This window comes from Eptatretus burgeri, chromosome 7, assembly GCF_056783735.1.
Source record: "Eptatretus burgeri isolate ZD-2024b chromosome 7, Ebu_testis_v1, whole genome shotgun sequence".
Taxonomy (NCBI): domain Eukaryota; kingdom Metazoa; phylum Chordata; class Myxini; order Myxiniformes; family Myxinidae; genus Eptatretus; species Eptatretus burgeri.
The window spans coordinates 31,641,669-31,664,632 of NC_140967.1; the positions used below are offsets into that span (position 1 = coordinate 31,641,669).

Consider the following 22,964-nt stretch of genomic DNA (forward strand, 5'->3'; position numbering starts at 1 on the left):
GTAATTATTCAATCGTTATTGAAAATTGCAAAGTGCAAGCTCAAATTCCAATAAATGTACCTCGTATTATTTGGAGCAAAGACAAACAAATACACGAAGAGTGAAGACAACAAACATTTTAATGGAACAAAGGCATATGGTGGATCCTCCAACATAGAACAACCCATAATCACCCATCCATCCTTCCATCCATTGGGACCATACTCTGTGCAGAGCGTTGATGCTGCCTAAGCAGTCTCCTTGGCTATTGGACACAATCCTGGATGGGTCGCCACTCCGACACAGAATACCAGCATGCTGGTACTCATTTTGCCAACCTCAGAAGGATGACAGGCAGAGTTAACCCCACCTGTTATTAATTCAACAGCCAAGCAGGATTTGAACTCAGGACCCTAGAATCCCAAGCCAACCACTCTCACCATTAAGCCAACGCCAGGCATACCCATCCTAACACTGTTTCTCATCTGTAGAAATTTAACCATTATAGTCATGTATCTACGGAGGGTATCCGTGCACCCCCCCACCCCCATCCCCAGGACTCTACCAAACCAACTTTTTACATTAATTTAAAAAAAATTCCAGCACTCTGGCGATATTCAAGATGGCGTCCAAAATGGCCACCAAAATGGGTAAAATCATAGAATACGGTATATAACATCTCAAAAATGTGGCAAATTGGAAAAATAATCATTGGGATTTGGTTCCTGATCATTAGTTACTAGTTTCTGATAATTGGGCTTTGTTGCAGTTTTTAAAAATCCAATATGGCGTCCAACATGCCAGCCAAAATATGCAAAATCATAGAATACGGTATACAACATCTCAAAAATGTGGCAAATTGGAAAAATAATCATTGGGATTTGGTTCCTGATCATTAGTTACTAGTTTCTGATAATTGGGCTTTGTTGCAGTTTTTAAAAATCCAATATGGCGTCCAACATGCCGGCCAAAATATGCAAAATCATAGAATACGGTATACAACATCTCAAAAATGTGGCAAATTGGAAAAATAATCATTGGGATTTGGTTCCTGATCATTAGTTACTAGTTTCTGATAATTGGGCTTTGTTGCCGTTTTTAAAAATCAAACATGGCATCCAACATGCCGGCCAAAATATGCAAAATCATAGAAAATTACATACAACAGCCAAACACTGTGACAAAATTGTAAATTATTCATTGGAATAATATTTCTCATCATTAATAACTAATACCTAGTGATTGAATTTTGTTACAATGCTTAAATTCCAAGATGGCATCCAAAATGGCCACTACAACAGGCAAAATCATAAAAAAAAATTGTATCTAACAGCCTGAAACTAAGAATAATATACAGTAAATTAATATTTGGATTCATTGTAATATATGTTCGTGATTATTAGAAACTAATAGGCCTATGTGGTGATTTATGTTTTGTTGCCATCCATAAAATCCAAGATGGAGTTCAAAATGGTTTTAAAATGGTAAAATTGTTGTAAATATCAAATGTCAGCTCCAACTAATCATTAATGTAATAATAATAGAGGGACAGAACCATGGAATATTCGTCTTGTAATTCTTCTCAAGGATGTTTATTATTGTTATCGTACTTGGAATTGAAGCTGGCGAACAATTTTAAAGCCAGAAAACACACACCCACACACACACAAACACACCCCTATACACACCCCGATGCACTTTGAATATTTACATACACAAGTATTATGTGTACTAATCTTTTTATGGGTATTTTTTTTCTCTTTCCAGGTTAGATTAGTTAGCTTAGCAAGACCGTAGCTAGTCAAGATCAAGATTACAAGTCAAGATGTCAGACAAGCAAGAAATAGGTTAATGTAATTGTCAAAAGAAAGTTGTTGAAATGGAAAGAAAACGCAAACGGGAACATATGTCTGGAATAAAGTATGTATCGTTCATATATTTTTCAGACTTGACAAGTCCAAATGTAAGATTGGCACTTCTCAAAAATGTACGGGATCATCACTTAGCTGAACCACCAGGTTCTTCATATCGAATGACATATCTGTCAGGGCATTCCTGATGAGATCCAAGAGAATGAGGGCCATCACCGAGGATGCTTCCAAATATTTACCCTGAACCTACACAGGTTAACAGCTATTAAACCATGTAATGATCCTGAAGCTCCGAGGCCATCTACCAGCCAAGAAGGAAGGGTAAATCGCAAGAAAGCATCAGAAAAGATCATTTTTGAACCCGATTGTATTTTCTGCAATACTGAAGGCCGAATCTATGTGAAAAGGCAGGCATCGACAAAAAGGAAGGCACCTCTTCATTTGAACGTGATGGATGGCAGAAAGTGCTGCAAATAGCAGAAGAGAACAATCATGAGTTCTTTAGGTGAATCCGAGGATCTGATTTGTTTGCAGCAGAGGCCCAATACCACCCAAAATGCAGAAAGCATTATACATCCAATTATCAGAAACTAGTAACTAATGATCAGGAACCAAATCTCAATGATTATTTTTCCAATTTGCCACATTTTTGAGATGTTATACACCGTAATCTATGATTTTACCCATTTTGGCGGCCATCTTGGACGGCATCTTGAATATCGCCAGAGTGCCGGGAATTTTTTTTTAAACATCTCAAATGTGTAATAGGACCATAAAAGGAAGCTTGGTTGGGTAGGGTTGGGTTGGTTGGGTAGAGTAGAACTAAAAAAGTTGGTTGGGTAGAGTCCTAGGGGGGGGGTGCATGGATACCCTCTGTAGATACTCCCCTATTACCATATGTCAGCAGGTTTGGGTGTTGGTTTGGTAACAACCAGTCATGGCATTTCAGCAAAAGCCTTCTGCGACTCCATGGGTGTAGCCCAAGCTGTAAACTTCCCAACCCTAATTTCTCCTACTGGTATATCCTTCCTCATGGACCAAGTAATGACTAACTTTCCATCCAATCTCACTTATTCCTCTTAAACCCCATTAGCTCTTCTGATCACTTTGTTGTCAAGGACTATATCTTTCTGGCTATTGTAAAGGAGCAACCACAACGGCAAAGGATGAGGCTATTCACTCAGGCCACCTGGCAGGGACTTCAAGCTACCCTTTCATAAAGGAGTGGACCACCATCTCCACAACATCAGATGTTGAATTCTGCCTGGGAATACTCACAAAAGTCTACTTTCTGTCATGTACAAATTGATCGAATCCCATCAGTGACTTTCCTGTCCGTCATCTCAGCCCTCATACACTGAATCATGTGGGGAGGTGGTTGCAGTCACGCAGTTCCTTTTTTCAGCTTGGAAAGCCAACCCGACTGAGGATAACTTTCTTTCAGAACGTAGGGCTCGCAACAAGTGTGTCTCCATTCTGAGGCAAGCCAGAAAACATCACATTACAAATCTCAAGGCCGAACTCTACAACCAGTCTTCTACCTCCACATTGTGGTGGAGCCTTGTCAAGTCTGTCTCTGGTATATGCTCTCCCTCACTTCAAACGGCTGTACTGCAGACTCTGCCTAAGATAAGGCAGAATGTCTGAATGCTCTTTACCTCAAAATCTCATGTACCCAACCCACCCCACTATATCACTGTCTGACCCCGACGTACTCACTGTCTCCTGAATTCTGTCTTTTGTCACCTGAAAAGGTAGAGAATGTTCAGTCCCGTCTGCTTCAGAGACAATGGAATCTGCTTCAGCAACAGGTCCAGATGCCATCATTGCCCATATTCTCAAATCCTGCTCTGCTGTTCTTGCTCCCCCTCAATCTACCCATGTCTTTCTCTTTTGGCTGCTTCCCCCCTGTATGAAAATCAGTAAATATCACTCCCATCCACAAGAAGGGTGCAAAAACATATCCTACCAACTAGAGGCCAGTGAGTTTCCTCCTAATTTGAAGCAAAGTCACGGAATACATCATTAGTTCTGATGTCAGATCTTTCCAATTTCTATTTTCAAAAACCTGATCTCCACAACCATCAGTTTGGATTTCATCTTCGTCACTCAACTCTGGACAGGCTTCTCCTGCTCTCTCAGCAATGGTTGGAGGCTCTCAATTGCAAACAAGAGGTTAGGACTGGCTTCTTGGATATTTAACAGTCTGGCATCCTGCTTTGTTTGCCAAGGTCTCTGCCTGTGGCATGGAAGGCCATTTTCATTCCTGGATATCTGACTTCCTCCACTCACACAGTAAACATGTTGCCATCAATGGAATCCTATCTTCCCCTCTCCCCATGGAGGCTGGATTTCCCCAAGGGAGTGTTTTTAGCTCGGTGTGGAGTGTGGAGAGAATGGCCGAGTATTGAGTGCTCTATTAAGCAGCTCAAAATTTCAAATCTCCATTTTCCTTTTTTTTTTAAATTGATCAGTCTTAAAATTGGATGAAACAGGGTGAGTCAAAAGTACAGAAAAGGAAACAAAGGATAGAAAACAAAACAAAACAAACACAAACTTTCCTAAGTTTCCAGACATGACTCACCCTGTAGTTATCTTTATGGCGATGATCATTCCAGAACGTGGTGCTGCCGAAACAGGCAGTCGACAGAGAATATACTGGGTTATTTGACATTGATCTTCCAAAATGTAGAGTTTGGAATTTGGCCAGGGTATGCCACATAATGGCCTACTTTTTAATGGTACCTTCACGCCAACCAGCGAATGTCAGTAGATGGGCCACCCGGGTTAGCAGTACTCACATTAATGCAACACCCTACTTGCGAAGCACCAGAATGATGGTTTATAGTCAGGTCAAGAATCAAAACCAGACGACACCACTCAAAGGAAAGTCCTTTACCTCTAATCTATCCTAGCAAACCCAGACTAACATGGAAAAATCATCTTCGAGTACATTTACAAAATATACCTCATGTGGTCCATAAACATTTTTGGGGGGCTGGTCCACCTCTTCCCTTGTGAGTTATTCACACAAGAGTATGCCACACAACTACCAAAAGACGACCATGCAACTACCAACAGCAGTTCTCAGATTCCATCAGCACACATGTCTGTTTTCAATGGATTTTGAGCCACATGCAGTGTATGTATTGCAGCACAATTGTTAAACATTTCAGATGGTCCACCTGAATGTTTGAACTTTTTAATGCCAGAAAATTATTCACAATAACAAGCAATCTTTTATTAACACCAATGTCACCATCTACCAACCTGGATTTGTACCATCATAGTAAAGTAATCTATCCATGCAGTATGGATGTTAAACATTCTCAAACAAGATAAGGATAATATATATGTAGATGTACATCTATTGCGAGGATGTTTTTTTTAATCAAATTTGTTAGTTGATGGTATTACAAAAAGTACACGAATATTTAATGGAATCAACATTTTCAACTTCGACAAATATACACCATTCAAAATCATTTTTGGGTTACGGTGTTGTCTGTTGTGCAAAAACAAAATCGTTCCAACCGCTGGGGAGTTGTAATTGGAACCCACAGTCACGGCCGGATTACTCGCCACGGCCATTTGAACAAGCTTAGCCGATATAACTCTGGCGATGCTCGCAGGGCTCTCTCTATTTAAGCCGACCTGTGCTGGCATCTTTGCACATGACATTCCAAAAAGGCCCCAAGCACAAGGTGCAAGGATTTGCAGAGAGATTTGCCCAGAGACCGCAGCACTTTAATAAAAAGGCACAGTGATTTGGAAATGCTCAACTATTCACATGAGAATGTGCCTTTTTCAACTTTAGCAACGAGGCCAAATATTATCCAAAGTGCAAGCATGTCATGTAGTGGGCATTTATTCTGTTCTAATGAGAAACTAGATGCAGCTTTAACTCTATAAATCATCAATTCCAGTTTGTTTGTTTTTACCAGCACAGCTGAAAGTCTACACTTTGCAGCTGTTTACAATCACTCACATTCATTAGAAGGTATGCGCACTAACAGTATGCGACGAATGAAAATACGAAAACTTCCACAAAGTTTGAAAGAGGAAAAGGTTTTATTAAAACTATTTCACGGAGCCTTATCAAGTTATGATGCACGATTGCATTCGTGAACTTTGATAAAGTCAGTGTTTGTAAATTTTGTTTAAAAAAATCCCAAAGATCAGAGCTGTACTTTACTTCATTTTCGAGCCCCTGAGAAGTAAACCAGGTTATCCCAAATCCAAGGTCAAAATTAAGTTAGAGTGCACCAAAGTAATCGTACAAGGTCATGACACCTTTGGTGTTGATGGTGGCTTTTAAAAAAATATTGGAGGCTGATCATTCCTCCAAAATATTGAAGGAGGGGGTCAATTGGGAACTGGAACTTTGATTTTCTGAGGACAAGTATCATGTTGGATAACACAGTATACTTCTCAGCAGCTTTTTATTTTGCCATCCCCATCAACTTGTAAAACATCCCACTTCTGACTGGTGCACATGCGCAGCTGGAATGCCTCCAGAAAAGTCCTATTTCAAAGTTTTACCATTTTGTCTGGTTTTCCAAGAACACCTGCATGGTTTGCTGTATTTGAGAAGGCTTACAAGTTTACTCCTTTAAGTTTTATTCAATGTAACATATCCAGAACATGAATTCTAGCATATTAGAAATTATATCATGGCAATTTTATAATCAAAACAAAACATCCTTCTGCTTCTACTGGAATGATAATCGCTAAAAAATATATATATATATATATATTTCCATGATTTATATACAGTTATAAAGGTGCAAGCACAAAATAAAAAATTGCAATGCAGAATTCATTTTCATCACTTCTACACATTTGTATTGGGTACAGGGTTGAGGGCAAGGATGAGGAGGCCACAATGCAGGAAATAAAGAACAAGGTAAGTGTTGAGTGGGTAAAATGGTGAATCGGAGTTGCTGCATTTTCCATCTTGTTCCGTATGTGGTGCCCTGAGTCGTGGCACATCAAACTTAGTAATCAGAATACAGGGTGGTCCATATTTTCTGATACGTATCAGTGCTACATGCTTGCACACTGTAAACAACTACTGGGGTGCATCATACGTGCATACTTTATAAATATAACCTCTATATATTTGATGAAGTGCAATATGGTTGCATTCTACAAGCAGCTGTAGAATCCAGGTAAATCAAGAATTGGTGAATGGAACTTGCTCTATTTAAAAGTTTACAGCTCCAGTAATTTCAATGTAAATGTGGCAACAGTTATAAAAGAGGAGGAACATGTTGGCATTGCCTAGCAACCAGTTCCAGCTTCATCTCCAATGTCTTGGATCACGTGGCCCACAGTGAGCAGGCCAAGGCTGCACCAGCAAATATTGATTTCTGGATATTTTCATTTACGGAAGTTTTCTAACGGTTTTATGATTTTTTTTTTCCCCTGGGATATTGGCTGAGTTGAATCAGTATGCAAAATTTAAGCTTTCCACCCTACTTAGACAGTACTAACCATTTATATCAGTGATAGTGGTTAGAAAGAGCTTTATATATTAGATAAACATGACAGGTAGGGCTTCCTCCCTGTGCACAGTGGGCTACGAGGTGAATCGCTCCAGCTGGATTGCATGGAGCACTCCCACACTGTGTTTGGAGCACATCCCGATGAGTCTATATGTGGCCAGACCCCGGATAAACTGTTCACCCCCTGGGAGCTGGAGTTAAAACTCATCCATGTAATGTCACACTAGTTGCTTATGGGTCAACTTTATAATCAAAATCATGGCAACTTTATAGTGCCCTGTTGGGCACTTTTGATGGTTCACACCCATTGATCAGCGAGACCCCACAATCAGCGAGATCAGCACGTGGCCTAACGGGCCCAAACAGTGTTCAGCTCTTGAGCTACCTGATGTCACAAGGACGAAACCCTTCTGTGACTGTCACCACGGCCTGTTCACCAGCGGCACGTGGCCATAATAAGGGATTAGAGGAGGAAAAAAAAAAAAAAAAAAAAAAGAGATGAATCTAAACAACCAACCCTGGATGTGCTAATTGAGGTAATACAATACAACCAATTTAAACATGCAGATTAAAAGATAACTACTCTAATTAATTCACCTCCATGGGTCATCTTCATAAATACACACACGTTAGGGGAAGGGGTGGACCACCCTGCAGCTCATTCCCTGCCATCTCCACCTAAGTATTGTTATAAAGGCAGACATTCAGCATATAAAACAAGGTAATTGCACTTCGAAGTTAGAAGAATGAAGGAGGATTGTAAAGGGTACAGATAGCTGTATCTTACTACATAAACACCAAAAATTTTGAGGTGAAGACTTCAGCCAGCCCATTGAATATGTAAAGCTGTCCATCAACTCAGGTGATTCCTCCATGCTAACCTCAGGCTATCATTTGTGAATTACATATTTGTCTGATGCTCACCAGTGAAATAAACACACTGGGGTAAATCCCAGGCATTATGCAGGAAACTTCAAAGGCATCACAATTACATTTCAAAATACACAAAATTCACTTCTTTGGGATGGTTGAGCAGCAGCTCACCTCAACTTGAGACAACATTCGGGCAGTTTATGTTGCATAGGGGCAAATCCCTTGTGACGTACACTTCATTGTGAAATGAACCATAAGCTAGATGATTGTGCAAAGCCAGGTAATATTGAGACAAATCTCCCAGAGGAATAGCCTCAGAGATGGCCATTTTAATAGGAAGTCCTATGCTCAAGTAGCACCAACAGTCAGGTCTCCGATGATGTATGATCATATGGACAGACAAGCTTTATCAACTTTGAAGAAAACATGTTAGCTTAACAAGCACAGCGCAGTAATGAGCGAGGGTGGGAAATCATCATACATAGGCTGCATTGCAGTTTCTTGAAGGGCGTTCAATGGGTGCATTTTGAGCCAATTCCATTTGGCGTCTCTCTTCCTCTTGCTGTTGCTTCTTCTTCTGGTACTCCTGCATCGCGACTCGAAAATCTTTCACAGCAACAACTGCACCAAGTGCATAAGCAATGGCAAGGATTATAGCTACAATGGCCGCCACAATCTCGGTAGCATTCAGATTGCAGAGTGATTGGTAATTCCGTGAGGCAAGCATGGCCGCACGCTCACGGCAGACATTGCTATCATACACGGTCTCAGCATTGTACTTGAGATAAAAGGCAAGGGCAGGCACAAGTCCTAATGCAAGAATCCCACAAATGATTGCCTCAACAGGTAGCCATCCAGGGGCACGCTTGTCGATCTTGCACATTCCCAACAGAAGGAAGGTAAACGACAGAGCTGCAGCTCCCAACATGATGCCAAGTGTTATATTCACTGCGGGAATTTTCAGTGCACGGTACTCCTGGTCCAGTCTATTCAAACGTTTGGCATCCTCACCCTGTAATGAGCACGCAATGGTGATGGTGATGTTTACATCTCAAGTACATATGCATTTATATTAGTGCGTAAGTTGTTGGGTTTTTTTTTTCCTTATAAATACAAAGACGAGTTATGGGGTCCACCTGGTCGAAATAATTTACACATCACTACACTGTTAATTGAAATGATCACAAAAAAAAAAAAAAAAACATTTAAATAGAAAATGTAAAAACATAGAGGGAAGAAATCTCAAAAAAAAAAAACCAAACAAGGTAAGAATGACACCACATTTCGATGCATGAAATCCATCTACTGTATGTTATTAAATTGTTTAATACTTGTTTCAGTTGATTTGTGTGACGGTTTGGATATGTATCACTTTTGGAATGGTATTGTCCATCTCTGCCCCCCACCCTCCCACGATCCTGGCCTGGTTTGGTTGAGTCCACACTTAGTCATTTTCTTTTTTCATAATAAAACGATTAATGTTTGATATATTTTTAAATTTTGGTTTGCGTGCACAAGCCCAGAGACAAAGTGACTTCCTCGCATTGGAATCACCATCAGTTATTGAGGTAGGTTGGGCTACAGTTTCACATTGTTTTTAGAGGAGAAAAGAAGAAGGAGAAGGAGAAGGAGGAGAAGGAGAAGGAGAGGAGGAGGAAAAGGAGAAGGAAGAGGAGGAGAAGGAGGAGAAGGAGGTGAAGGAGAAGGAGGAGAAGGAAGAGAAGGAGGAGGAGAAGGAGGAGAAGGAGGAGGAAGAGAAGGAGGAGAAGGAGGAGGAGAAGGAAGAGGAGGAGAAGGAGGAGAAGGAGAAGGAGGAGAAGGAGAAGGAGGAGAAGGAGGAGGAGAAGGAGAAGGAGGAGAAGGAGGAGGAGAAGGAGATGGAGGAGGAGGAGAAGGAGAAGGAGATGGAGGAGAAGGAGAAGGAGATGGAGAAGGAGATGGAGGAGAAGGAGATGGAGGAGAAGGAGAAGGAGATGGAGAAGGAGATGGAGATGGAGAAGAAGAAGAAGAAGAAGAAGAAGAAGAAATTGGCATTTTAGCGATCTCCTGATGTGGTACTTTAGCGATGTATTCTGGCATCTTTTAAGTCTTGGTAGTTCAGAAAACGTCAGAGAACAAAAGGTACGGCTTTTAAATGGTTATGACTTCACTATATAGGAGTTTATGTGCATCATTGTGTACACATATAAATGGCCAGCCATTTTTTTCTCATATTATCCCTCTATATGGAGTACTCCCATACTTCATAATATTGCTGCAAACAAATGCCGACACAAAAATTCCCATTCACCTGGGAGTCCCATATATGTAGTCTACCTTAGATCACAACTTGGAAATTAAAATCCACCAAGATATTCAGGGTGAAACGAAATCAGCTCTATTCAACAGACTATTTCACCGGTGCAACATTTTTACACATTCAGATAGATTAACCAACGATGGAATGAATGCATCAAATAAATGAATGAATGGCCTTCTTTTATAAACAGCACCTGGCTATGGATTTTTTCTTTTATAAACAGCACCTGGCATGGGGCCATCTCATAAGATCTGACGTGGCCCAATAGCTGGTCCCAGGCCACCTCAGAAGATATGACATGTGGCTCTTTGGCCCCACCTGCCATCGGGGCTATAAAGCCGTGCCTGACGCTCTGGTTCTTTCTCACTCTGCCCTGGTCATCACACTTACTTTCTCTTAAGGTTAAGCGAAGTCTGCAACTTGTGCATTTTCTTTCCTTTTTGTAAATACACACCTCGATTGCTTTTTATTGCACTTCCCCTTTTCCTGCTCCAGTTGCCCTTTGACTCCATTAAAGCCCTTGAGTTCCCTTACCTCCTTCCCGTACCCCACGTTGCTTATTGCAAATAAATTATTATTGCTGAATTATATTTCCAATCTGCCCGTGGTTGTCCTTTCTTCCATTGGTCCAGCAATGTCTGCACATAGATTAGCTGGGAGATTATAATTCCCCAACTAATTGGCTCTCACATCAGTCCAACGTGCTTGTGGTGAGCTTGGCTGTCTGAATCGAGATCCCAAAAGATAAAAGCAGCACAACACCGAGAGCACGATTCCCCGATAAGGAGACAGTGTGTACCCAGTTAAACAGTAGTCAGACAGAGGACACTGGGTCACATGGTTAAATCGTTAGTGATTGCGGCCGATTAGCGACCCGCCGCGACGGACTTATTCGTGTGTGATGGCCTCGATTCCTGGCGAGTCCAGGTGTACCGGGGATACCCCCACCCTTGTACACCCATGATCCTGGGTCCGCAACAGTATATTAATTACATCAGACCCTTTATAACCCTAAGATCATTTTTAGCTCGCCTGTTCGAAGAACAGAGAACTATAGCGATACCCCTGGCGTGAGCGTGAAAATGTTAAAGTTTTTGGTGCAAGTTATTTTTTCCTTTCTAATGTTTTTATCTACCACACTTTTTATACGCCCAATATATATATATATATATATATATATATATATATATATATATATATATATATATATATATATATATATATATATATATATATATATATATATATATATATATATATATATATATATATCAGGGCGTATTATGTGATACCGGTCGTCCGTCCGTCCGTCCGTCCGTTCCTGTCCGCACTCTAACTCCCAAAGTTTTCAACTTTCACGTTTCATATTTGGAACACACTGTGGAGACGGTGTGTCGTGACATATGTTTGTCATCTAAATTGGTTGCCATGGCAACTCGGATGCTGTTTTCCATCCGTTCCTGTCCACCCTCTAACAGCCAAAGTTTTCAACTTTCATGTTTCATATTTGGTACATAGGTACAGACTGTGGAGATGGTGTGTCGCGACATACGTTCGTCATCTAAAGTGGTTGCCTTGGCAAACAGGATGCTGTTTTCCATCCATTCCTGTCCACCCTCTAAGAGCCAAAGTTTTCAACTTTCACGTTTCATATTTGGCAACCAGGATCCTGTTTTCCATCCGTTCCTGTCCGCAATCTAACTCCCAAAGTTTTCAACTTTCACATTTCATATTTGGTACATAGGTACAGACTGTGGAGACGGTGCGTCGCGACATACGTTCGTCATCTAAAGAGGTTGCCAGGGCAACCAGGATGCTGTTTTCCATGTCGTAGAACAATTCTGTATATACCTTCTTGTTTGGACATATATTGTGCTCACTTGCGCTCTTGTTACTGATTACAATATACAAATACATATATTGCTTTAAAATTATTTGGATCAGACTTCACTGCAATGCTTTATAAAAAAATATATTAATTATTAGACGTCTTTTAAAAACGATAAATGTATACACAGGCGAGCATTGGGTGGCTTTGACACCAACTCTCTGGTAAGACCCCTAACACCCTTTCGAACCCGAACACCTTTGAGACCATTAACACCCTTTTAGACCCTGTAAGACCCCTATACACACTTTAGAACCCTTAAACCTTCAACAGCCTTTATATCCTCTTCAACCCTTTTGAACCCTGAAGACCCATAGACTACTTTCTACCCTTTAATACCATGTTGACCCCTTTTTGACGTTTTAAGACACTTTAGTCTCCTTTAGACATTCTGACCCTTCAGACCATTTGACCTTCACAACTTTTCAGACCTTTGACCTTTACAACTAGACCATTTAGACCTTTCGTTTCGTACATTCTTCCATTTATTTGCCACGCAAAATAAGTCCTGGCGAGGGTTTGCAATCTCTTATTGCTCTTGTATATTTTGTCATGGTTTTTGAATCAACATTTGTTTACTTTGATTGCTGCAAGTTTGAGTTCACTGACACATTTCATTTGCGAACTGATTGTACGTTATCTTAAGCTAATTGCTGATGCTTTTTAATCTTACAAGTCAAACGAAATGCATCCATTTTGAGCTGGGAGATGACGCAATCACTTACTGGAAAGGTGAAAACGATGTTGCAATTCGAAGGAAACTATACTGTTGCACATTCATTCAGTCATAACACATCATTGCCTGAGATTTTCATCAAAAGAGAAACTATAAAATCAAGCGATTTGCAGAAGATTGTCCTTATATTATAATCATACGTTACTGGTCATTAAGCAAGCGAAAGAAACGTTCTGACATACTGTACCTTAAAGCCACTGTAGGCGTAGCCCAGGCTGTAGTACAACATCGATCCAAGCTCAGCATAACTTCTATACCCTGGGGATGCACTCAAAGAAGCTACAGCACATGAAAGAGTCAGCACACTGAGACCAATCTGCACCAAATGCAGAATACCTGTGAAAACAGGAAGTATGGTGCAAGATTGTCAACCCATGGAATTGGCAGTGTGGCAGGATAGTTCTGATGGCGGTGTGCTCACTCACTATCAAGTTGTAACGTTTTCAGATGGAAAATGTAATTCTGGTATCGTGCTGACAAAGGGCATCGTCTCGAGAATCTGTTGGTGCTTACATCGAGTGTCCTAATCAATGCATTCTGATATTTAGTTTCAACTGTCCTGTTTTCAATTATCGGTAAAATAATTATAATGTCTGATACTCTTCAAGAAAAGCAATATTTGGGCATTTTCTAATAGTTTAGGGTTGGAGGAGCAGATTTAGCAGATTTAGTTCCGTATGCCAATTCTCATCCACCTGCACAATTCTCATCTCATCCAAGTATATATTGGTCAGTCGATTTTGTTATTGTGTCCGTTTGTCTGTCTGTTTATCACCTACAGGTCACAAATTATAACCATTCCTCACCAAAATTCAACAGATGGTAGAGTATGTCACAAGCAAGAAGCCTATTATTTTTGAGGTCAAAAGGTCAACATAGGCCAAAGGTCAACAACTCACGTGAGATTTCTAAAATCCTCAATTTTCATCCGAATGACTTGAAATTTGAAAAGGATTTATATTTCAGGTCACTGAATTCAACCAACTAGTTATTTTTGATGTCAACATGACCAAAAGGTCAACATAGGCCAAAGGTCAACAACTTAGGTGAGATTTCTAAATTCCTCAATTTTCATCCGAATGACTTGAAATTTGAAGAGGATTTATATTTCAGGTCACTGAATTCAACTCGCCAATTCTTTTTGAGGTCAACATAGGCCAAAAGGTCAACATAGGCCAGATTTCTAAAATTGTCAATTTTCATCCGATTGACTTGAAATTTGAAGAGGAGTTGCATATTTGGTCATTGAATTCAACCACCAATCATTTTTTTAGGTCAAATTTGTTTTATGGATTTTTCAAGTGTCGTGCTATGCATGACGTCTTCTTGTTTGTCTGCCTGTGTGCAGGATATCTCAAAAAGCTGTGGACGGATCTGGATGAAATTTGGTGGCAGGTTGAGCGTGTAACAAGAAAGAATTGATTCAATTTTAGTGAAGATCCAGATCCAGATCTGACTACCAGAATTTTTGAAGTGATTCTTCACCATTGAGAGATAGGGCTAAACTAATAAATAGCACAATGTCTCAAAAAGATGTGGATTGATTCGGATGAAACTTAGTGGACAGGTTGGGTGTTTGACCTTGACCAATTGATTCGATTTTGGTGAAGATCCAAATCTGGATCGGGACTCGATGATTATTTAATTATTAAAGTTATTCTTCACCATTGAGAGATAGGGCCAAGAAAAACAATATATAGCATGATATTTCAAAAATGTTTTGGGCCCAATATGTTCTCATGGATCAGGCATTACGTGGTGGATGTATGTGCTCCACTGAGTGCCCTTCGAGTTTCATTTATATTTTTATAGCAGTCATGGTGAAACCAATGCAGCGTCTGATGGTATTGGCTTCATCATGACTGTATTTACCCGCAAAGGGTAGGAATTTCACTCCCACTTGGGGAAGAAATGTTCCCCCAGCCAGCACGGTCCCTTGCAGTTTGTTTACTTATGATATCATTAACCCTTTGAACCCCAGTGGACGTTTTACCAACCACTATTCAAACAACCATATACCCTCATGGCCTGTTTACAGGTGCTATTCAAACCTTCATATACCCTCGTGGCCATTTTACCAGCCGCTATTCAAACCTCCATATACCCTCGTGGCCATTTTATCAGCTGCTATTCAAACCTTCATATACCCTCGTGGCCATTTTACCAGCCACTATTCAAACCTCCATATACCCTCGTGGCCATTTTACCAGCCGCTATTCAAACCTCCATATACCCTCGTGGCCATTTTATCAGCTGCTATTCAAATCTCCATATACCCTCGTGGCCATTTTACCAGCCGCTATTCAAATCTCCATATACCCTCGTGGCCATTTTACCAGCCGCTATTCAAGCCTCCATATACCCTCATGGCCATTTTACCAGCCGCTATTCAAACCTCCATATACCCTCGTGGCCATTTTACCAGCCGCTATTCAAACCTCCATATACCCTCGTGGCCATTTTACCAGCCGCTATTCAAACCTTCATATACCCTCGTGGCCATTTTACCAGCCGCTATTCAAACCTCCATATACCCTCGTGGCCATTTTATCAGCTGCTATTCAAATCTCCAAATACCCTCATGGCCATTTTACCAACCACGATTCAAACCTCTATTCACCCTCGTGGCCATTTTATCAGCCGCTACTCAAACTTCCATATACCCTTGTGGCCATTTTACCAACCGCTATTCAAACCTCCATATACCCTCGTGGCCATTTTACCAGCCGCAACTCAAACCTCCATATACCCTCGTGGCCATTTTACCAACTGCTATTCAAACCTCCATATACCCTCGTGGCCATTTTATCAGCTGCTATTCAAACCTCCATATACCCTCGTGGCCATTTTACCAGCCGCAACTCAAACCTCCATATACCCTCGTGGCCATTTTACCAACTGCTATTCAAACCTCCATATACCCTCGTGGCCATTTTATCAGCTGCTATTCAAACCTCCATATACCCTTGTGGCCATTTTATCAGCTGCTATTCAAACCTCCATATACCCTCATGGCCATTTTACCAACTGCTATTCAAACCTCCATATACCCTCGTGGAAATTTTATCAGCTGCTATTCAAACCTCCATATACCCTCGTGGCCATTTTACCAGCCGCTATTCAAACCTCCATATACCCTCGTGGCCATTTTACCAACTGCTATTCAAACCTCCATATACCCTCGTGGAAATTTTATCAGCTGCTATTCAAACCTCCATATACCCTCGTGGCCATTTTACCAGCCGCTATTCAAACCTCCATATACCCTCGTGGCCATTTTACCAACTGCTATTCAAACCTCCATATACCCTCGTGGAAATTTTATCAGCTGCTATTCAAACCTCCATATACCCTCGTGGCCATTTTACCAGCCGCTATTCAAACCTCCATATACCCTCGTGGCCATTTTATCAGCTGCTATTCAAACCTCCATATACCCTCATGGCCATTTTACCAACTGCTATTCAAACCTCCATATACCCTCGTGGCCATTTTACCAACTGCTATTCAAACCTTCATATACCCTCGTGGCCATTTTACCAGCCGCTATTCAAACCTCCATATACCCTCGTGGCCATTTTACCAGCCGCTATTCAAACCTCCATATACCCTCGTGGCCATTTTACCAGCCGCTATTCAAACCTCCATATACCCTCGTGGCCATTTTACCAGCCGCTATTCAAGCCTCCATACACCCGAGCAGCCGGATTTTTCTCCAGGGAACCCAGGGTGTGGGAGTCAATAGCCCAAAGAGCTCAGGGTTCAAAAGGTTAAATTATTCTTTTAGTAAGTTTTATTTTTTTGTAAAGTCTGCATTTCGAGGTATTTAATAATTTTTCCGAAAATTATCATATATTATTACGGCCCTTGTCGAAGTTGAGGGTATTGCATTTGGGTCTGTTTGTTTGTCCGCATAGAACTTCCGTGTTTTTCTCCACAACCGCTTGTCAGATTGAGACCAAATTTTCACCATAGGTGCAACTACTCATGTGGAATGTTTTAATGATAATTATGCTGTTGTCGGTGACGTGGTGTGGCAGCCATGTTGTAAAAACGGAAAAACTTTGGACCTCTGTATCGCTGAAACCGCACCAAGGAAAAAATTGAAACTTGGCACCGAGCAAGTACTCCTCATGGGGAATGAATGCGATTTTTTAAAAGGACATCATAGGTGCCTTCGTTATGACATCACAATTGCATATGGAGAATGTGACATCCGATCAGTATGAAAATTGAGGGTTATCTCGGGATAAAATGGTCCACCAAAATTTTTTGATGATGTCATCGGTCACGTGATTCGGCAACCATATTGCTTTTTGTGTTTTTTTTTTTTAAACCATTCAAAAATCTTCTTCTTTGAAATGGCTGAACAGATCGAGGTGAAACTTTATACATGACGCCTATCCATGAGGAACAAAAGGTTCACACATACGACGTCATAGGTTACATGGTTTGGCAGCCATGTTGGATTTACCCTAAAACATACAAAAATCTTCTCCAGAACAGCTGGACAGATCGAGGGGAAACTTCACAAAAATGTTCCTCAAGGAATGCGTGTACAAGGTTGTTAAGGAATAATTGAAGTCACATGCTTTGGCCACCATGTTGGATTTAAGAAAAAATATTAAATAATGTTTTCTCTGGAACTGCGTAATCAATTGAAGTGAAACGTCACAATTGTGATCTACTAGTGATGGGGAATACATGTTTTAAATTTCAACTTGATAGGACACATGGTCAGGCAGCCCGAATTATTAAATTTTTTGATGCGGGTTTTTTTTTTTGAATAAGGCTCACTTTGCTGTGCCTGGATGGGTTTGAGGGTAGAGTAGCAGCTGAAATGAGAATCCTATCCAGGTTCCTCCTGATGACTTAATCCTTGTCTTTTGCTTGTTTGGGTTCCCACTGATTACTCCATTGCAGGACAGCACCAATTTGGTCTTCCAATTGGTCTGAATTGAATTTATTTTAATCATGAATAATAATTTTTAAAAAGTAATGGGTCAGGGTCCGTCCGGTGTCCGATCAAAGCAGGGTTGCATCAAAGCGATCCATTTTTTAATAACTAAATTTTGATACTTTTATGTTTGACATTTAGGAATTATAAAGCATATCGAAAGTCATTTTGACCACTGTTTAGGTCATGTTTGAGGTCACCGATACGTACACCAACTTGAAAAATAGATATTTAATGCGTCACACATTGGGTTTCTTGATGGCTGTTGCAGGACTGGGGATAATGAGAACATCACCCCCCCCCCTTCTGGTTCTCATGGGGGCATATATGTGAGTATAACTGAGGTGAACGTGTTCTACAGTTGTGGATCAGATACTTTCATCTGACACCAAAATCAATATTCTTCAATGATAAATAGCCGAGTTGTGTCAGACAGGCTTACCATCCACATCTCCGCCCCTCCCCCCCAAACACACACACACACACACACACACACACACACACACACACACACACACACACACATCAAGGGTATGGGGGAGTATTGCAGGAGGATGAGAATTGGCACATGAAACTAAATCTGCTTCTCAGACCCCTAAACTAGTAGAAAATGCCCAAATATTGATTTTCACAGTGTCAGATGTTAACAATCATATTAGTGCTCATACAAAAGGGCAAGACTATTGTAAGTGTGTGTGTGTGTGTGTGTGTGTGTGTGTGTGTGTGTGTGTGTGTGTGTGTGTGTGTGTGTGTGTGTGTGTGTGTGTGTGTGTGTGTGTGTGTGTGTGTGTGTGTGTGTGTGTGTACAAATCAAATAAACCCAAATACCACAAAAACATAGCAAAATTACAACATTAATAAACCAAAAATATTTCATCAAATAAAAACAAGCAAATATCCTACAGGTTCAGAAGAACCATAGACTGTGGGCTACGGTTCAAGATTTTCAGTTCCCACTTTCATTGAGACAAGTCAGGAAGAGCGACAAATGACAACCCAAACTAACAAAAACAAAAACAGCATTCTTCCAAGCGTTTCAGGTTCGCAATCCACTGCGGTGTGTAACACACGTTGTACGCACCTCTGCGTGTACATGCAAAGTTGAGTTTTCGGCAATAATAGCGAGGACATGATACTTCCTCATAGTAAGTCACATTGTTTGGTAAATCCTGAGAGTAATCAGGTGGTGGTTCACCAGATCTTGGTGGGTCCCAGTATCTGTAGAAGAAAGCTTGATATTGGTTACAAAATAACACGTAGGGGTGGGGGCAGGTTGGTGGGGGTGGAACAAATAGTGACTGGATGTTGTAAAAAAAAAGGTTATGTACCTCACAAGAAATGCTTTCATTTAGGAAGTTAAATGCCTTAAGGAGTGATAGTTGCCAAACAAAGCAGAAAGAACAAGAAAAAGAGCAATCAGAGATTGCAGACCCTTGCCAGGACTTGTTTTATGTGGCGTTTGTGTACTGGTGTGCTATGTAATTAATAAGAGATAATTAGAACTGCCACTTTATAAGTCCTGGCAGTGATGAACGGGTACCAAGATGTCCCGTTTTGATGCAACCCCAGGTTGCCTGGACACCTGACCCTGACGCATGACTTTTTTTTCATTATTTAATTGAATTTGGAATGGGATTAAAATAAATTTAATTCAACTCAAATGGAAGACCAAATAGATACAGTCCTGCATTGGAGTCATCAGAAGGAACCCAAACAAGCAAAAAGCAAAGATTAAGTTAAGTTATCAGGAGGAACCTGGATAGGATTCACATTTCAAATGCTACTCCTATACCTCTCAAACCCATCCAGGCACAGCCAAGTGAGCCATATTGAAAAAAAAATTTAAATGAATAAAAAAACAAAATCTAAACAAACAAACAAGCAGTCATAGACTGGTACTTATGAAATCGTCAACTTGACCTCTGACCTTGTCTAATAAAAGCTGTCTCTCGAGAAGGTTGCGACGCAAATCAGAAGTTTCTACGATGATTCTGTATCAAACCATCAAAAATCATAACATCGACCGAAGCAAAAATCTCCATTTCTCCACGCAATTTTACCTTAACGTAACTCAACGACGCGTCTGCTCGAGCGCATTGCATCATGGGACGACCCGTGACGCGTCGAGTGAAATATTTTTTTACAATCTTAAAACGTCTCCAAAACATCCGATTTTTAGCAGAATTTCGACAACCGAGTTTTAAGTGTCCTAAGCGATCGCAAAAACCGAAGACAAAATTAAAATCGAAGATAAAACGAACTTGTAACGTCGAGCGAAGCAAAAATCTCCATTTCTCTACGCATTTATTTAATATTATTTTATCAAAGTCACAAAACCGTAATATTCAGCCATCCACCAACAATCTTTACATAATCCGACGGATTAGCGAGTAAGGCATGCGACGATAACCTTTATTGGGATAAAAAAAAGATTTTAAACACCATCTTTATCGAAAACACCGTCAGCACGCACACGCAATACCTTAACGTAACTCAACGACGCGTCTGCTCGAGCGCACTGCATCATGGGACGATCCGTGACGCGTCGAGTGAAATATTTTTTATACAATCTTAAAACGTCTCCAAAACATCCGATTTTTACCAGAATTTGGACAACCGAGTTTTACGCATCCTAAGCGATCGCAAAAACTGAAGACAAAATTAAAATCGAAGTTAAATGGAGTTGTAACGTCGATCGAAGCAAAAATACTCCATTTCTCCACGTGAATTTAAGGAATTACTTTTGACCTCACTGTGACCTTGACCTTTGACCGATTTTGACCAAAATCTAATCAGCGCTGGCCATCACCCTCCTGAATAACGTGGTGTAATTTGACATTGGTAGCTTCTTCCGTTCTCGAGTTATCGTGCCTACAAACAAACAAACAAACAAACAAGCAGTCATAGACTGGTACTTACGAAATCGTCAACTTGACCTCTGACCTTGTCTAATAAAAGCTGTCTCTCGAGAAGGTTGCGACGCAAACCAGAAGTTTCTACGATGATTCTGTATCAAACCATCAAAAATCATAACGTCGACCAAAGCAAAAATCTCCATTTCTCCACGCAATTATACCTTAACGTAACTCAACGACGCGTCTGCTCGAGCGCACTGCATCATGGTACGACCCGTGATGCGTCGAGTGAAATATTTTTTATACAATCTAAAAACGTCTCCAAAACATCTGATTTTTACCAGAATTTCTACAACTGAGTTTTAAGCGTCCTAAGTGATCGCAAAACCGAAGACAAAATTAAAATCGAAGTTAAATGGAGTTGTAACGTCGAGCCAAGCAAAAATACTCCATTTCTCCACGTGAATTTACGGAATTATGTTTGACCTCACTGTGACCTTTGACCGATTTTGACCAAAATCTAATCAGCACAAGCCATCACCCTCCTGAATTACCTGGTGCAATTTGACATTGGTAGCTTCTTCCGTTCTCGAGTTATCGTGCCTACAAACAAACAAACAAACAAGCAGTCATAGAATGGTACTTACGAAATCGTCAACTTGACCACTGACCTTGTCTAATAAAAGCTGTCTCGAGAGAACGTAGCGACGCAAACCAGAAGTTTCTACGATGATTCTGTACCAAACCATCAAAAATCGAATGTTTTGGATGTTTGACCTCACTGTGACCTTGACCTTTGACAGATTTTGACCAAAATCTAATCAGCGCTCGCCACCACCCTCCTGAATCACGTGGTGTAATTTGACAATGGTAGCTTCTTCCGTTCTCGAGTTATCTGTACCAAATCATCAAAAATCGAATATTTGACCTTGCTGTGACCTTGACCTTTGACCGATTTTGACCAAAATCTAATCAGCACTAGCCATTACCCTCCTGAATCACGTGATGTAATTTGAAATTGGTAGCGTCTTCCGTTCTCAAGTTATCGTGCCTACAAACAAACAAACAAACAAACAAACAAGCAGTCATAGACTGGTACTTACGAAATCGTCAACTTGACCTCTGACCTTGTCTAATAAAAGCTGTCTCTGGAGAAGGTAGCGATGCAAACCAGAAGTTTCTACGATGATTCTGTACCAAACCATCAAAAATCGAATGTTTGACCTCACTGTGACCTTGACCGTTGACCGATTTTGACCAAAATCTAATCAGCGCTAGCCATCACCCTCCTGAATTACGTGGTGTAATTTGACATTGGTAGCTTCTTCCGTTCTCGAGTTATCGTGCCTACAAACAAACAAACAAACAAACAAACGCAAGTCATCAATATACTTCCGAAATCTTTAGATTTCGTAAGTAACAAACAAACAGAAACGGAAGGCATCAATATACTTACGAAATCTTTAGATTTCGTAAGTAAAAAAGAACCCAGTTCAAAAAGGTAAATAATTCTGGCTGCCAGACCAAGCATCTGATGTAGAAATTTAAAACATGTATTCCCCATCACTAGGAGATCATAATTATGAAGTTTCATGTTGATTAAGCGGTTCCAGAGAAAACGTTACTTAATATTTTTCTTCAATCCAATATGGCTGCCAAACCATATGACCGATCAATTATTCCTTAAACTTGGACACCCATGGCTTTGGGAACATTTGTGTGAAGTTTCCCCTCGATCTGTCCAGCCGTTCTGGAGAAGAAGATTTTTTTATAGGCTTTTCGGGTAAATCCAATATGGCTGCCAAACCATGTGACCTATGATGTCATATGTGTGAACCTTTTGTTTCTCATGGATAGGTGGTCATACGTGTAAAGTTTCGTCTTGATCTGTTCAGCTACTTCAGAGATTTTTGAAAGTTTTTTCTTTCTTTTTTTTTAACAATATGGCTGCCAAATCACGTGACTGATGACGTCATCAAATTTTTTTTTCTGTGGACAA

General features: G+C 40.5%; 1 protein-coding gene across 10 annotated transcripts in view; it reads right to left on the minus strand.

Moving 5' to 3' along the window:
• Positions 1-5,902: 5,902 nt before the first annotated feature.
• LOC147022964 (MARVEL domain-containing protein 3-like) overlaps positions 5,903-22,964 on the minus strand; it is a 45,633-nt gene continuing 28,571 nt past the window's right edge. For 5 of the 10 annotated variants that reach the window (XM_085887931.1, XM_085887930.1, XM_085887928.1 and 2 more), the window contains 4 exons: positions 21,520-21,568; positions 19,192-19,328; positions 13,341-13,489; positions 5,903-9,242 (listed from right to left, as the gene is read on the minus strand). In XM_085887931.1, the coding sequence (XP_085744057.1) occupies positions 8,706-9,242; positions 13,341-13,489; positions 19,192-19,328; positions 21,520-21,568 (872 nt within the window). In that variant the 3' untranslated portion in view covers positions 5,903-8,705. The remainder of the gene's footprint in view (positions 9,243-13,340; positions 13,490-19,191; positions 19,329-21,519; positions 21,569-22,964) is intronic. The other 5 variants (XM_085887923.1, XM_085887926.1, XM_085887924.1 and 2 more) reach the window with 1 other exon arrangement.